Source organism: Lissotriton vulgaris, chromosome 1_2 (genome assembly GCF_964263255.1).
Source record: "Lissotriton vulgaris chromosome 1_2, aLisVul1.2, whole genome shotgun sequence".
Lineage (NCBI taxonomy): Eukaryota > Metazoa > Chordata > Amphibia > Caudata > Salamandridae > Lissotriton > Lissotriton vulgaris.
In genome coordinates this window covers 335,756,980-335,774,275 of record NC_141686.1, presented here as the reverse complement: position 1 = coordinate 335,774,275, position 17,296 = coordinate 335,756,980, and the positions used below count along the sequence as shown (strand labels likewise).

The following is a 17,296-nucleotide window of genomic DNA, read 5'->3' as shown; positions in this document are numbered from 1 at the left end:
GGATATTCCAACCGTAGGCTGTGGGTGAGGTTTTCCTTCCTGCCGGGTAGAGTGACTGTGAGTTCAAAGTTCAAGTGCCCAACCAGGGTTTCACGGTCATGTCAATCTTATACCCAACAATAGAATGTTCCAGAGCATGGGGCTAGAGGGGAAAATAGTTTTCCTCTAAAAGATGGTCTTTTACATGGAGATTCCTGAAAGAATTGCATCATAGAAGATCGCTGAGGGCGAGGGTGAAACCTAACTTTATTTTTATAAACTCTGGCATATCGCCTTGGATGCATTTATGAATATTTGCCCTTGCATTTTAGGCTTGTTGTCAGGATTAACCCAAGGATTTTCACCCTAGACTTGTAAAAAGATGAAAGAGGAGTTGACCATCGGATGTGGGTTTTAACAACAAGTAGAATCTCGGTTTTGTCCTATTTACAATGTTGGCAATTCTGATCTGTTCAGATGATATCCCTGATCACACAAGTTATGGGTGGTGTAAGAGATGGAGTATTACCAGACACTAACCCTGATCACACACTCTTTGGGTGGTGTAAGAGATGGACTATTACCAGCGTACACATTCTCTGGGTAACATCAACCTAAGTTTATTATTTTAGATCCAAAAGTTAGAATCAGTTTCACCAGGAGCAGCAGGTAGATGTGAAAGGATGGGTCATTGTTGGACTCCAGTATTTATGAAGTAAGAATCAACATTACTCTCTGTGACCTCTCCTTTGAAGACAAGAGGAATTATAAGTTTTAGCGATGCCATGAATTCCACATGACCCAAGTCTTGATATCCCGGTTCTTGGACCAGCCAGGATAATACCTCATTTCTGAAGTCCAGGTCATCTTAAGTTTCTTGCACAACTTTGCTTCCTCTAATCCTGGCTCTTCTTGTGCTGATGCCACATTTACCACCCATCCCTCTTCTGTAGACCACTCTATGGGATCAGGAAACTAAACTCCAACTCCTCTTCATCGTTGGCTCACATATTTTAACAATCGTTCTACTACTCTTTCATTTTGAGTAAGAGGAGAAAGTAGGCTGCCTCAGGGTCTCCTACTTATTATACCACTCCCCGCTAGTGCTGCATGGATGGCTTAGGCATTAAGACACTCAACCGCTGCTCTACACTGACAGCACTAATGGAGAACTCACCTCCAGGGTGGCAGAGAAGGGGTAAGTCACCTCTGAATCAGCCTTTTGTTCCACAGCTAGCGTGGTCTCTTCCATCACCTAAGGGGTCAGTAGCTTACCGAACTTAGATAGGGTTTTAGATAGCGCCAGGTATACTTTACTGTGAAGATTTGGTTGCATGATTGGGGTACCTTTTGCCAATGCTACATACATTTTTCCTACCACAAGAAGATTAGGTTTAATTTTTCGGTCCTGAAGAATTGCCCAGATCGCAAGCAACACTTGAGAAAAGAAACATTTGACAAACATTCACAATATTTTATGAGCTGGATAGGACCCTTACTTATTCATTCATCTATTACCTTTTAGTCATAACAAGAGAGCCTTCCTTATAAATTTAATTCGGTATCTCTTAGCTCTTTTTAAAACCACAGATTCCTATCACACCAATCTGCACCTATAGCAACTCTACCTTACACCTCATATTGACATCCTATGCTCAAAAAACCTCCTTGAGGGGGCCGTAGGTTATTGCAGCACCGGACCAATGAGGAGCTGCCCGATAATGAAGCATGACACCCACACGGGTGTGTGAGGGCCCTTGCTTCTGAGCAATGAGATCCCCTGATCTGATGCTTCAGTTTCCCTGACCTAGATCCTCCCATGCCCTATACCTCCAGGTACTGAACACCTTTTGTTTTACATAGTATCTTATAGAGCCCGCAAGCTGGACCTTTACGTGCTCCTCATCCCCCTCTATGTTCAGAACTTACCGATGAGCCTGGACCTACGTGGGAAGGATTCCTGTGGCTGTGATTTCGGATTCACGAGGGCTCACAATGTATATGAAACCAGGAGTCTTTGGAAGAAGGAAGGAAAGCCAAGGTGGTGGTTTGGTCAGATGTGGAGATCCTGTCATCAAGCAGCATACACTTGGCACATCCTGGGCCGTACACCCTGGGATCCTCTGCCCACCTCACAGGGGCGGACATCAACCATGCAGCAGGGGCACAAGAGACCCTAAATGTGAAAGGCTCACTACACCCAAGTAAGCGTTGTGTCTTTGTGCCCAGCCAGCGGGCGACACCCATTCTAGAGTTAGTAGGTGTTCACTGGGCTTCAAAGGGACACTCACACCCCACCTGCCACATTGTCACTCTTACGACTACAGTGGTACTCGCAGATCTTCACAAGCACCATTTATGATCACAGAATTGAACAAATCCCAATTTTGTGGCAAGGGATCTGGAACGTAAAGATTGTACATTGAGGTTTGATAGTTTAGAACACACATCATGAGTGAATAAAGCGCCTTATTTATTTTCATGTTTAGTGCCATTCAAGACCAAGGCCCTGAGGGTTCCTCCCTCCCTATCCCTGGTGTCTGTGCTTCCATCTCTTCAGAATGGGTGCCAATGATTGCTCCACATCTTTACTTCGTTTCCCTCATACATAAGGGCTTGCCCTCAGAAGGGTTGGGGGCTTTACAGATGAAGGCGAGTTTACTCTCACAACTCACATCACCCCAGAGTCCTGGGCCTACAAGAGAAAAAGCAAAACCATTTAGCCTCTGTTTTGTACTCATTTCAAACATGTAATGATCAGTTCAGGAGTAAATCAGGAGCAACTCACACCCACTTCCAGAAACTTTGGAAGAATGTGAAAGATAGTGGAACTGCAGTCATACTTTTCAGAAAATGCTTATTGCAAGTTGGTTCAAGTTCAACAAATGTCCCAATATACTTTAAATTAAAGGAGAAATATATTCACAACATGGGTGTTGAATGCTGAACTGCTTTTATGAAAATAAATGAAAGACTTACAGGAAATGACCTTTGAATGTGGGAGGCATATACCTACCTTTATAGTTGGAGGTTATACAGTGTTCCTTTCCCCCTGAGCTGAAGGGCTCTTCCGGGTGCCAGTTCTTGAAGTCCATGGGACTTCCATCCGTCCACAGAAAGCGCCTTTTCTGGAAGAAAGAGAACCATTGCTGTCAAGGAGCTATAACTTCTGGCCCCAATGCTAACCTCATTTGTGAATCTTAGCATCTGGACCCTCTGGTCAGAACCCATCCTAGCATCTGACCACTGAGAGGCAGGATCAGCTTCTAAAAGGGTGTGTTTGGCCACCAGTGTTTAGATCCATGATATGCAACTCAATGGAGCTTTGGGGGTATTGATATGTCAACCCTTGTAAATATAGACAATAAACCAGTGCTAAAAATTGAAAAATCAAAGTGAAGGTACCCTATGCCAGAGTATCTACTTTCTTTTTCAATGTTTCTAATTCATTTCAAGTTGACGTTCAATTGACAAGTTTCAGTAGAATATAAACCCCCAGCCCTTGCCTCTTGTAGGGCCTCAGCTCACAGCACCTGCATTGATGGGATACAGCCCCCCACCCCCACCTGTTGTTGGATCTTAGCTTACCCCACTTGCAGTGACTGGGTGCAGCCCCCCTGCCTCTTGATGGGCTTCTGCTCATCCCACTTCCATTGATGGGGTGCAGCCCTCCCTCCCCCACCTCTTAGTGGGCCTCAGCTCATCCAACTTGTATTGATGGGGTGCAGACCCCTGCTTCATGTTGGACCTCAGCTCACCCGACTTCCATTGATAGGATACAGGCCCTTAAGGCCTCTAGACCTGGGTTCCACTGCACCACATGCACTTCTAATAGCTAGTCCCCCTGACCTGACTCTAAGCCATCATGTCACATTTGAATTTGTTTGGAAGGAAGGTGAGAAGTGGTTGGGAAACTTTCCTTTTCCAGATCATGTTTCTACCTCGAACTCCTCAATCCATCCCCTATTTGTAGTTTTTGCCCCAGGCATCCATCTAAAACCATGTAATGGCGCACACTACCTTGTAAAGGTCTGATGCCCCCAACCAGAAGCCACGATGAAAGCGCGTGTGCCAGTAGGCGAAGCTCTTTAGGTAGTCGATGTCCTCTTTACTGTGTGCAGACGCCAGGTGTGATCCTGCGGCGAGGCTTTGGCAGAACACCTGAAATTCAAAGAGGACAGGGTGAGTTTTGACTGAGCATCAGAGGGCTTGTGAAGGGCACATTCCAGGACTGGTCACCAGAACTCTTGTGTGCTTTATTCTGCAATGTCTCAGGACTCCTCTCCCTGAACACTCCTAATGGGGTTAGTGCTGGTTCCACACTAACTGTTTCATGGCACAAACTCTGCATGCCAAGTAAGAAGAGGAGAGATTGTGTATCTGCACTAGGGTGACCAACTGACATAGATGCAAATTCTGGATAGAACTGTAAAATATTCAGGACAGAGGGACAAAATTCAGGACAAAAATTCAGGAGAAAGGGTCAAAATTCAGGACAAAAACTGATGACAAAAGGTCATTTTTGTAGACACATCAAAGGAGAGGTCCTACCTACCCCACTAGTTTCTCAGTGCATTCATTTACTATGTTCTAAGTAATACTATATATTCACTAAGGTCTTTATGTGATTGCCTCTAGGTATGCTACATTCAGGTGGAACATTATATCCTTGATCAGTAGTAATTTTATGACCTTGAGAATGGTGTCAAGTACATCACCCCTATCCAGAACAACCCAAACTTTCTTGGAGAGTAGCGACAGCAAAATTGCAAAGTTTGATTATATTTCTAAACATTTTAAAACATATGGCTAACAGTCTGGAAAACATTAAGGTAACTGCCCATCTGTTAGTTTAGACAAGTTGAACAAAAACATCTGCCTCACCTAAACCTCCAGTCAACGTTAAACCTAAAGAAAATCAATGAGGCAGAGCAAATGGTGTGGTCGACAGTCTCACACCTTTTTTTTTATTTTTTAAATATTTTTATTTATTGACAAGCAAAACAAGGAGATTGACACTTTCTATATACACAAAGAGAAAAAGTCAAATTCAAATTAATACAGGTACAGATCAGTATAACAAAAAAGAAAAACGAAAGAAAGAAAGAAAACAGAGAGAGTTCCTGACCCAAATAAGTCATTGATAACATCATCAGCACAAAGCGTCCATAATCTGTATTAGTGCTTGCTTTACAAAAAATTGCCCCAAATCTTAACAAACTTCGCAGTTGCTTTTGCTCCTCTGGTCCTGGCAAGTGCACCTTCCATACTATAAATTTCATAAACAAGAGTCCACCACTCAATCGTATGAGGAGGGTTCTGAGAGATCCAAGCCCTCGCTATCACCAATCTGGCACAGGTCAAGAGAATATTTAGCAAATCATTATTAGTCAGACTGGTAGAGTATACCGCCAATAATACAGAGGCTGCCGATAATGGAGAGTTAATCGTTTGATTTTGAAGTAAAATATTTTCTATTTCCGACCAGTACTTAGTTAGTGAAGAACACAAATAGATCATATGTATGAGGTCTGCTGCCACCCGACCGCATTTTTGACATTTAGTACGGTCGCTGCCTAGATTATGTTGTGACCATTTAGAAATTTTTAGTGGGGTATAATAGAGATGACTAATCGTCCTGTAAGACTGAAGTTTCAGACTAGAAGAGTGAACAACTTTATTGATATTAACTAAGGCGGCTGAAATATTCTGAGCTGTCACATTAATTCCTAGGCTAGTAGCCCATTTAAGAGCAAGTCTAGGGCATTCGTCCAGCCTGTTTTTACTGAGACACTTATATCCCGAGCTAATTAGTGACTTTCGGTTCGCAGAATATAAACAAGTCCATATATCTGAACTACTTATTTCTTTCAAGTTCATTTTACGTATTAGATAGTCCCTATATTGAATGTATTTATATCGCATCGTTTCAGGTAAATTATACCGAAGTTTCAGTGTTGCGAACGATAAAAAGCCATCTATGCCATATAAGTCTCCTAGTATCTCAATACCATAAGTAGCCCAGTTGCGCCCAATTTTATCACTAAAAATAGCGGGGAGCCCTGGGTTGTCCCAAAGTGGCAACTCATTATGAAAGAATGTGGTTTCACAATTAGTCAGCATCAAATTCCACATACATACTGCATCCCTCGCAGTCTTAAACTTTACACGTTTAAAGTAATTTGGGTCTTGCACTTTTGCCAAGAATTGTTTTCAATTGCGACCGAGCATAAATTGGTGAAAAAAATATTGGTTGGTAACAGTGAACAGACTTCGGAGCCGGCCTAAAAAAGAAGCAAACAAATAAGCTCTAAAATCAGGAAAGTTCAAGCCCCCCCTTTCAAGTGGAAGTTTTAATATTGACATAGACCTTCGAGACTTCTTATAACCCCAGATAAAGCTGCTGAGAATGCCATCTAATTTTTTGAAAAACAAATTATTAACGCAAAGAGGAATGGAACGAAAAAATATATAAAAATTTCGGCAAGATATTCATCTTAATCAGGTTCATTCGGCCTAGTAAATTAAGGGGGATCTTATGCCATTTTTTCAAGAGATTGGCTACTTCTTTTAATAAGGGATCATAGTTTAATGCATTTATTTCGATAATCTTAGAAGAAATTTTTACCCCTAAATATACTGCGGACTGGCAAAGTCCTTGTATTGGGGAATTAGCCTGATAATTCATAATAACTTGCGTTTTATTTATGTTTAATTTATAGCCGGAAATGGCCCCAAAGTTACTGGCTTCTTCCGTTATCCCTACTAATGCATCCACCACATTGGTGGTATAGATGGCTAAGTCGTCCGCATATGCTGTGATTTTAAGAATTTTGTCTTCATGCTGAATGGGTACAATCTTGACCTGGGCTTGCAAGGCGTTAATAAATGGCTCCATGGAAAGTGCAAAAAGCAGGGGTGATAGCGGACATCCCTGCAGTGTCCCACGTAAAATTAAAAAAGTTGATGCAAGTGCCCCAGCATAGCTGATTTTAGCATTAGGATCCCTATATAATGCCTATATGTTTCTCAAAAAATGCCCTCAAAGGCCAAATTGTTTCAGGACTGCCCACAAATAATCCCCCCCACTCGGTCAAACGCCTTCTCTGCGTCTTAAAGTATCATACCGAGTGGGGTGAGATTAGTTGCAGCCATGTCGAAGGCAGTGATAGCCATGTTAACATGGGTAGTAGTATCCCTCCCGACGACGAAGCCGTGTTGTTGATCGTTTACTAGTTGTGGCATAAGAGGGGCCATTCGCATTGCTAAAAGTTTAGAATAAGCTTTGGCGTCGGCATTTATCAAAGATATAGGTCTGTAAGACCGGCAGTCCGTTGGTGTTTTTTTTATTTATAAAAAACATTATTTTGGCTGTCTTCCAAGAGTCCGGGGCCTTCCCTGTAGAACCGATTGAATTGATTACAGAGCAGAGAAGTGGTAAAATTTCCTCCGCGCAAATTTTATATAACTGTATAGGGAGTGTATCCTCACCTGCCGCCTTATTAGATGGAAGAGAGGTGACAGCGAGATACAGTTCTGTAATCGTGACCGCCTCCTCCAGTTGATCAATACATACCTGGTCTAGATATTCTCCTAGCGGCAGATTCTTATTAATATAAGTTTGTATCTGTTCCTCCGTACCCTTACGCTCTGGGGTGTACACGTTTTTGTAATATGAAACAAATTGTCCTAATATTTGTGCTGACTGAGTGAATAAGATATCGTTGGGGCCCTTGATAGATTTAATTAAAGTTTTTGCACGATCATCAGCAACTTTGTAAGCCAAAAGCTTCCCTACCCTATCTCCACATTCGTATTGGGAAAGTTTGTATTTAAGTATTTTGCGACTAATTTTCTCCTTAAGTGAGCTTTTAAAGGCTGAGCATAAGGTAACAAGTTTAGTTTCTAATTGAGCGATGTCTTGCGTACTCAGCCCCCCAGCTCTAAGATTATCGGCCAATTGTGTTTCAAGTACCAAAATATTAGCTGTAGCCGCCTTAGTCTCCTTCTTGCACTCTACATTTTGTTTAAATACATATTGCTGTGCAAGTCCCCTGATTGAAGCTTTACAAGTGTCCCAGACTGATAAAAGAGTAGCAGTATTAATGTTAAATTCGATAAATTATTTTAGGTGCTCCTTAAGCTTTGCTACAAATACTGGATCTGTTAATAAATATCTGGGGAACGTAAAGGGTCTAGGTATTGATGCCTTTTGGACTACCGTAAATATGAGAAGTATAGGATTGTGGTCGGATGATACCCTTGGGAAGATCTCTATGTACCCTGAATCAATAATTTCGTCTGACGCCCATGCCAGGTCTATTCGTGAGCACAATTTATGAGGTGGAGAATATTAAGTGTATCCAGGTATGCCGGGATGTAAATTCCTCCATATATCTTTTACATTGTGTATCCATGCTAATTCCCGGATTGCAGCCTTAGTTTTACGAATGCGTCGAAATGTGCCTCTCTTAGTGACATCCTGATCATAGTTTAACACACAGTTAAAATCCCCCATCAAAATGAGTTCACCCTCCATAAATAGCACAAAAAACTAATTTGCGGTTTTCCAGCTGCATTTGAGCAGTTTCCCATCGACCCCCATTATCCGGAGCAAATTTAATCACTTCTCCGCGTAGTTGTTGCTTCTTCAGAATTGCCACACCCCGTATAGGAGCATTTAAAGTAGTACATACCACCACCTCATACCCAAGTTGGCCCAATAGCTTCTTATCCTTAAAACATATATGCGTTTCAGTTAACATAACCAGGTGTGGATCATACATTTTCAATTCCTCATACACCAAATTTCTTTTATTTTTATTATACAGGCCTGAAACGTTCCAGGCTAAGCATCTAAAATGCAGCATAGTAAATAATTATTAAATCAAAGCGATCTGCACCTTTCCTTATATTCAACCTCATTGCAAGTCTATTATCTACAAAGTCAATCACCTTTAAACTTGTCTTGTCCTTTTCTATTATTTCCCCGTAACCCACCCCCCAGTACCTACCCGGAAGCCTACCTCTATCTTCTGCTGCCGCTAAGAGGGCAGCCAATCAGAGAGGTCTCCCCAGAATCCCCATCCCTCCGTATTAGCCTCATACGCAAAAATCAAAAACCCCATGGAAGGTGCCCAGAAGGATTACCATAAAACATCAAAAGTTAATCTTAAAGAAGAACATTTTTAAGTGTTTGAATCAATTTTTACAAGGAATTGCTCAGCCTCTTTTACATCAGTAAAAAAGTGAGTATGTCCGGATTTCATAACTTTGAGGCGAGCAGGTTCTCGAAGGTATACCGTTGCCCACCGAGACTTAAAAGGATCAATCAGTTTACGCAACCCCCATCTTTTATCCATTGTAATCTTGCTAAGGTCAGATTTTACAAAAAAAGTTACATTATCTAAAGTCACAGGGGTATTTGGTCTAGCTTTAATTGAGACCGCTTGTCTTAGCAAATAGTTGCCGAAGTAAATCATAATAGGTCGTGGGTATTTACTCTCCTTATTTCTTAAATTTATAGGCAGTCTATGTGCCCGCTGGAGTTGGTAGTCCCAATCCCAGTCGGACAGATCCGGGAATGCCCTTTGGAATAATTTAACCATATAAGCCCTGGCATCTGAGCCCTCTGACTCCTCGGGTATTCCAAAAAGTCTCAGGTTCTGCCGTCTCTGCCTATTTTCTAATTCTTCCGCTTTAATTTGCAAGGCCCTTATATCTTCATTGTGTTGGCCAGTTTCGGCCGTAGTAGTAACTAAGGTCTCCTCCACTTCGACAACCCTCTGCTGTAAATCTTCAATCTTCTTTGTAACCCCATTCAGTTTATTAGTAACCTCCTGCAAGCATTTTTGAACCTTGCTATTATCTTCCCTTAGTTGAAGAAAGTGTTGTTGAGCCTCTTGACGATGTATCGTTAGAGTTCTTAAAATTAGTTCCAGGGAAGAAGCGTCGGTAGGAGCCGAGGGAGAATGAGGGGGTGTAGCAAGTATCACAGGTGTCACAGGCGCGGCCTCACCGCCAGAAGTGGTACAAACAAGAGATGGTGTAATGCCGGCGGAGGGTGCAGTTGAAGGTGCCTCCCATAGTTCTGGATCTACTAAAGCCACATTCTTAGAGGGAATATTTTGCAAATTTTTGGGAATATCTCCTTCTGTAAGGGTAACCCCCGATGAACGAAAATCCATATTTTTAACCCTCCCTCTAACTTGCATCCACTTAAGCAAAGGAGTCTGGTCACTGAACGATTTCCCTCTAGCGGTTATTGGTATTAGTGTAGTAGGTAGAGCTATAGGATTCGATTTCCACACTCCTTTCTTCCCTTTATTTCTTATCTTTTCCCTCTTCTTGAGACTAAAGGATTTATTGTCTTTTACTTGGGTGGCAACAAGTTCTCTCTTTTCACATCCATCCCCTTCCTCAGACAACTCCTCATATTCATCATTGGAATCATTCTCTTGCATTTCTTCTAACACCACAGCACCATCGCTATCCACTTGTTGTTCTACCAGAATCAAGTCTGGTGCTTGTAGTTGAAATGTTTGTGGCTGACAAGCTTGGTCGGACAAAAGAGCTGCTTCCGTAGCTTCCAAAGCTGCCACGACAATTGGTCTTGCAGTAACATTGTTGCCTGATAGGGCCGTACCAGTACCTGTACCAGTTGCTAGGGGTATTTCCACCTCAGGTTCCTCAACCAGTGCCCTATTCGCCTCCCCTGGTACCTCCGGGTACTTCATAGACACCACAGACCCCTCATACAGGTTATCATTAGGGGGATTAGGGGCTAAAGTCTCCAATGATTTATTGATATCCGTCTCACAAACTGACACCAAGCTGCCTGCACTATCTGAAGTTCCTTTGTTAATAACAGACTTAATGTCTCTTTTTTTGGGGGTTACCGAGGTACTATTGTCTTTAGAGAGCGTCGTAGACGGGAGAGGATGAGGGTAAGTGGATTGCAACTTACCGACTTGTTTCTCTGTGTTACTGGATCTCTCGGAAGCGTCCGCTGTAGAGCGCGGCATCCTTGCAACTACCGCTGGTGAAATCGGTTTAAATACCAATGTCTCTCCCTCTTCTGCAACTTCCCCCAGGGGGGCGCCTCTCGTTGCTCTAATTTGCCGCGCCGGGTTCTTGCGCCCCATTGCCATGGGCGCTGTTCCTCTTTTCCTCCTCGCCGCAGCTGCAGCCTCTCTCCCTCTCTTACCGCTCTCTGCTGCAAGTCCTCACCAATCGAGTGCCATCACTGTAAGCGCTCCACCGTCAGTGCAGTCGGCACCGCTGGCTCCTGCCTGCCTGCCAAAGCACTCCCCTCAAGGCTGCCTCCACACAAGCAGCCGTGCAGCCTCCGTGCAGGCTCAGTGCAACCTCTGTGTAGCCTCAGTGCAGTGCAGCGAGTCCACTCCGAAGCATCCAGCACAGTTTGCGGAGGGTCTCACAACTTCAAAATCCCAGTAATCCCGGTAATTATAGCTTTATAAACCTGTAGCACCTTCCTTAGCCCTTCACGTCAATAAGAACATTATTTTGCAATTAAATCAGAGAGAAAAAAACACCAGTGTCCTCGGAGTTCAGGGTTCCTGCAGGGACGACCTCTCCGTGGCGTCTTCAATCTGCCATCTTGCTCCCGCCGTTCGCCCAAAAGTGCGACAGTCTCACACCTAATGTCAGTTTGGGAGGTACCTACAACTTCTCTGTTGTCTCACAGCACTAGAGTGTTCATTTGGAATTCTAAATTTAGCTCAGAACTGGGAGCGCAGAATACCAGCCAAAGAGAACTAAAGAGCAAGATGAAATCCAAATTAGATAGGAGATTTACAGCAAATGATTCAAAGGATTCTTGCTAAGAACTGGTGCTCATAGCAGTAGGAGGAGGCAAATTCTGCATAAGGTACAGAAGAACATGGTGGGGCAATTCTTAAATTCAGAGAGGAGGAGCCCGCCATGAGTATCGGAAAGTATTGTATACCTGGAGATTTGTCTCATCAGAGAAAAGAGAAACAGAAGAGTCACTGTCAAGGGTTGAGCAAGCAGCACCCACCCCAGCACATTCAGCTAGTGCAAATAGCTGCTGATTGTGCTTTTGAAGGGTGATCAGGGGCCAGACCGCTTGGAAAGTTGTACTGGGTATTTACACACTCTGCCCATGTCTTTAAATGGTTCTTCGGTCGAGCTAATACCAAACCATTGATCTGGCTCATCCGTACATGCCACCGTACATGCAGAATCTTCAAAATATTTGGGATGTAAATTACACAAGTAAAATATAAGAATAGGATAACGATTGCACATTGTAGGAAGTGTTTCTTCAACATATGGCAGTGTTTTCCCCCTTTCTGTGCAATTAGACCCCAGATTGAGCGGGAAATCAGTTACCTTCCAATACCTAGACCTGTTTGCTGTTTGATCTTCTCTTCCACTTACAGTACTGGTCCATGTGGCACTAGTGAAGATGGTGGTGATACCCCAATAATTGTATTGTTAAAAAAACTTCACCTGATCATCCCTCGTTCATTCTTAAGACACTTCTACATGTCCCACATATGATTTGAGGACCAGGGAGCTGCCGGTCAGCTCTTATCTCTCTAAAGCCGCCCGTGACTTTGGGTGGATTCGCCCTTCCGGCCTTAGAATGCTCATATGTAGCTGCACAGCTCCTTTGGTGGCTCTCTGGCCACCCCCTGTATAACACAGGGTTTAGCCGTAAAGACTTTCCGGAGGGATTACCGCAATAAACATTGTTTCCTACTGACCATTCTACCTAACACCACCTGTTGTTATCCCGCAAAGCCTCTGCATGATGTGGACTGGGCTAAAATATTGAAATATCCCCATAATGTATCCTGCAGCTCCAGTGTTAAGTAGATTCAATTTAATAATCTGAACTGAACCTAACTTACATATGCACAAATTAACAAAATATGCCCGAGAGTCACAGCTGCATGTCCTCATTTTTTTTAGTTTGACAACAATTTGCTTTATACTCTTTAGCTTTGTCCTATGCTGCTTTCACACTAGAAGAGTTCATAGTTTACAAATTTACAATAATGTACCTATTCAGGGGCAGATCTACATGGAAGTGCCAAAGCGTGGCACTTAAAACCCTTTGGCTTTGCCACTCTGCGGCACTTCCGAAGCACACAGATGCAACATATTTACAAGAATATGTTGATATTGTTTGTATGTGGAGTGATTCAGCTACGTATATGAAAAAGTTGTGTGATGACCTGCCAATATCAATACCTGCGCTGAAGTGCTTCCCTGTAGGAGATCCTTGCCACTTGTTAGATGGCAATCTGAAAGCATCTTCACAATCTTCAGAGTTAATGAAGAATGCTATTGACTTTTTAGTCCATTCTTGTGCACTGTTTTGTTATGCGTGGGAACAAAAACACAAATATTTCTCATGTTGTGCTTTGTGTGGCATCAAAGAAAGAGTCATCTCAACTGTGTCACTCAGCTGGTGTTTCTCAGTCCTAGAGGCCATGAAGGGTATATTATCCATGTGGAAACCCTTTACAGAACTTTTGCTGAGTGATGATGCCAAAGGCAAGAAATGTGAAAATCTTTGGTCACATATTGATGGTGATTTGAAAAAAAGTAAACTCTACTGCATTCTTGAATTTTCATATGAAAGCATGACTGCTGTAGTGGACATAATAAAAAAACTAGAGTATGAAAACACCATTGTCTACCAGGTGTTCAGCATAATTGGTGTAGATGTGAAACATCTCCTTGAGAGTAGGCTGGGCGACACTTCTAGTGACTTTGGCACAGCCACATGTTCCATGTTAGAGTGGTTGGCACTTGGTAAGCAAAGAAATGTTGAGGAGCAAATCAGGAACTTTTTTTTTACTATGTATGAGAAATAGCCCTTCACCAACCATGGCATTTGAAGTCAATGAAGCCGCACTGTGGTACTCTGCACAAGTTTTAGATCCCTTCCATAAAGGGAAATTTTCTCCAGAGTTTCAAAAATGCTGCCTCATTTTTGACTGCCTCAATAACTCTGAGGGCATATGCGCCCAGTTCAAAGCATATATTGCAGCGAATGTATGATGTTACAACGCATACATTTACAATACATGCCTTTACAATGCAGTTTTTACATTGCAACATCCTTTACAACGCATTATTTTACATCGCACGTCATTACATCACATTTTTAGAAACTACCTTTACAACGCTTTCCATTACATCGCATTACACAATTACAATGCATGCCATTACAATGCATAGCATTACATCACATTTAAGGTACGTTTTAGATAGTGTAGGGGTAATAATTACTATTCTAACTCCAGTGAGTGCAACAGTAGGGTAAGTGTTGGATAGTGTAGGGGTAAACATGACTATTCTAACTCCAGTGGGTGCAACAGTAGGGTAGTGTTGGATAGTGTAGGGGTAAAAATTACTATTCTAACTCCAGTGAATGCAACAGTAGGGTAAGTGTTGGATGGTGTAGGGGTAAAAATGACTATTCTAACTCCAGTGGGTGCAACAGTAGGGTAGTGTTGGATAGTGTAAGGGTACTATGTGGTGTAATGGTATGCGTTGTAATGGTAATGCGTTGTAATGACATGCGTTGTAGTGGTATGCGTTGTAGTGTCATGCGTTGTAATGGTTGCGTTATAATGGCATGCAATGCAATGGATGTTGCGTTGTAAAAGTTTTGTTGAAATGGTAGTGCGTTGTAAAAGTTGCATTGTAAAGGTTGTTTCCCACCCAGGCGGTCACGCCAACAGCTGTTTGGCATGGGATCTTGAGGAATCAAATATATATGCTGGTTGAATTACTTGCTGAGTATATGGTTTTATAACTATTTCTTATAATCAAGTGCATAAGCATAAATGCAAAATTTCCCACCCCACAAAGTTAGAGCTCTATTACAATAGAAGAAACAAAAACATGAACATATATTTCCAAGAGTCAAACCATGTCATACATCCCACATTCTCACATATCCAATAAAAAAGATTACACACAAGAATAATAAATATAAGGCAGAAACCAAACAGGATTATAAGGTAGAAGTAGTAAGTTGGCAGTTGTGCATCCAATTGGTGCTTACAGGTATATGCCACCCTGGCGTTTCTGTCTTGGACAGTGCTGACTCGCGTTTCGGTGCTAGGCTAGCTGGTAGCCATTACCTTCCTCAGGACACCGGTGGGTTGGTAATCTGGGGGAGCCCTAAGGCGGGGAGGAGAAAATGACACAGATACAAAAGTGGGCTGATTGCCAAATGAGCACTTCTCAAATCAGAAGCTCTGTATCAGTAAGAGTCCAGTCGTACAGATTCTCAAGTATTCCTATGAGGGCGAACGTGGCAAAACTGGATACCGGGATTGGGTATTTCTCACATTGCAGAAACTGAAGAAGACCCAAAGTGTAGAGGCTTATACCTGAAACATCTGCTTGAGACTCCCAAAACTCTGTTCTCCAACTTTGTTCTTCAAGTGTTTATTTGAGGGTATCTAGTCTGAAAACTGTCAGCTGGGTCTCAGCTGCTGTGTCCGGATGGAGAGAGGGTGTGGGCTGCACAATTCATGAGGCAGATCTACAAGAAAGTGCCTCAGCTAGGCACCGCAAGCCCTTTGGCCGTGCCACACTGCTGCACTTTCAGAGCACAGGAATGCGACATATTTACAAGAATATGTCGCATTCCTGTGCTCTCCCTTGCACTGGCGCACAGACAGCTGCCAAGCGCCGGGGAGGCACCTTTGCACCATGGTGCAAGGATGCCTGTGCCATGGGGAGGTTGTTTTGGTCCAGAAAGGGACACCTTCCTGCACACAAACAATCATTACGTTTTTTTCCACTTTCAATGCGTGCTGTAGAAGTAAGCGCGCATTGAAAGAGGAAAAAAACCCTCTTTATCACTTCCTTCTCTTTCTTTTTTGGTAACTCTTTCCCTATTTATTTACCTTTTGTCTTTATGGTGCATATATGGACTGATCTTTTTTCTATCCACACTTCTTTCGATCCTCTACTCTCTTCTATCCTTCTTTCCTGTTTTTTGCTCCTTCTCCATATTTCTTTGATGCTTTTCTACTCCTTTGCCTATTCTCTTCCTCTCTATTTAAATGGCTGGTCTTAGAATCATTTCCTGGAACGTCAAAGGACTTCGAAATCCTATTAAAAAACAACGTGTTCTTTCTCATTTAGCAAGACTGAAATGTCAAGTTGCTTTATTGCAAGAAACACATTTATCTCTACAGAATTTGTCGGCATTGCCTAAACAATGGGTTGGAGCAGCTTTCTGCTCTCCAGCTGTTACTCACAAAAACGGTGTTATTATTTTATTTCATAAATCATTGACTGTTCAGTTACTGAATGAGTTACATGATACTGAAGGTAGATGGCTGTTTTTGAATTGTACTGTTAACAACGTTAAGTTTTCTGGCCCTAATGGTATCGACCCCACCTTTTGGAATGATTTTTGAACGCTCCTCTCCTCCCATGCCACTGAAAATTTAATTGTGGGAGGTGATTGCAATCAGCTGATGGATCCCTTTTTGGACAGCAAATCACAAACCAAGTATGTTCCCAACAAGATGCAAAAATCCTTTCATAGAGCAATTTCTTCCAGAGGCCTTATTGACTCTTGGAGACTACCCCACCCTGACTCTCTTGATTTTTCTTTTTTTTCTCCAGTTCATGCCTCCCATTCACGTATTGACTACATTTTTCTCACCCAACATGCTTTTCAGTTTATGACCAATTCAGAAATAGGTTCCATTCTCATTTCCGATCAGGCCCCTGTTATTTTAGACATGGATAACCCCTCCCCTACTCCCACTCCTAGACGCTGGCGCTTTAATAATTCTCTCCTTCGAGATTCTCTGTTTGTCGAGCACTTTTCGTTGTTCATGGAAGACTTTTTTCACACTAACCTTCATTCCACCTCTGAGTTTCACATCATTTGGGACGCCTTTAAAGCTGCCGCTAGAGGTTGTATTATCGATTATGTAACCCGTAAAAAGAAAAAAGCCATTGCTCATTCTACCCAAATTCTTAAACAAATCAAACATCTGGAACATCTCTATTTCACTACCAATTCTCCTAATACATTGTCTTTTCTTATTGAAGCCAAGATGCAATTTAATAAACACTCTTGGGATTCCGCTTCAAATAACCTTCTTAAATTTAATGCTAAAATGTACAGTGGGCGTAATAAGCCAGGTAAGTCACTTGCAAATTATCTTAAAATTAAACAACAAAAAGCTAAAATTGTATCCATTACCGAATCCCATGGTACGCTGCAGTCCTCTGATGCTAAAATCGTTCAATATTATTCTACCCTTTACACCCCAGAATC

At 42.4% G+C, this 17,296-nt stretch overlaps 1 protein-coding gene across 1 annotated transcript in view; it reads right to left on the bottom strand.

Moving 5' to 3' along the window:
• Positions 1–2,431: 2,431 nt before the first annotated feature.
• LOC147736693 (lectin-like) overlaps positions 2,432–17,296 on the bottom strand; it is a 171,283-nt gene continuing 156,418 nt past the window's right edge. Inside the window, exons 4-6 of the mRNA XM_086953809.1 lie at positions 4,000–4,140; positions 2,996–3,107; positions 2,432–2,674 (exon numbers count right to left, since the gene is read on the bottom strand). Coding sequence (XP_086809935.1) covers positions 2,568–2,674; positions 2,996–3,107; positions 4,000–4,140 — 360 coding nt within the window. The 3' untranslated portion in view covers positions 2,432–2,567. The remainder of the gene's footprint in view (positions 2,675–2,995; positions 3,108–3,999; positions 4,141–17,296) is intronic.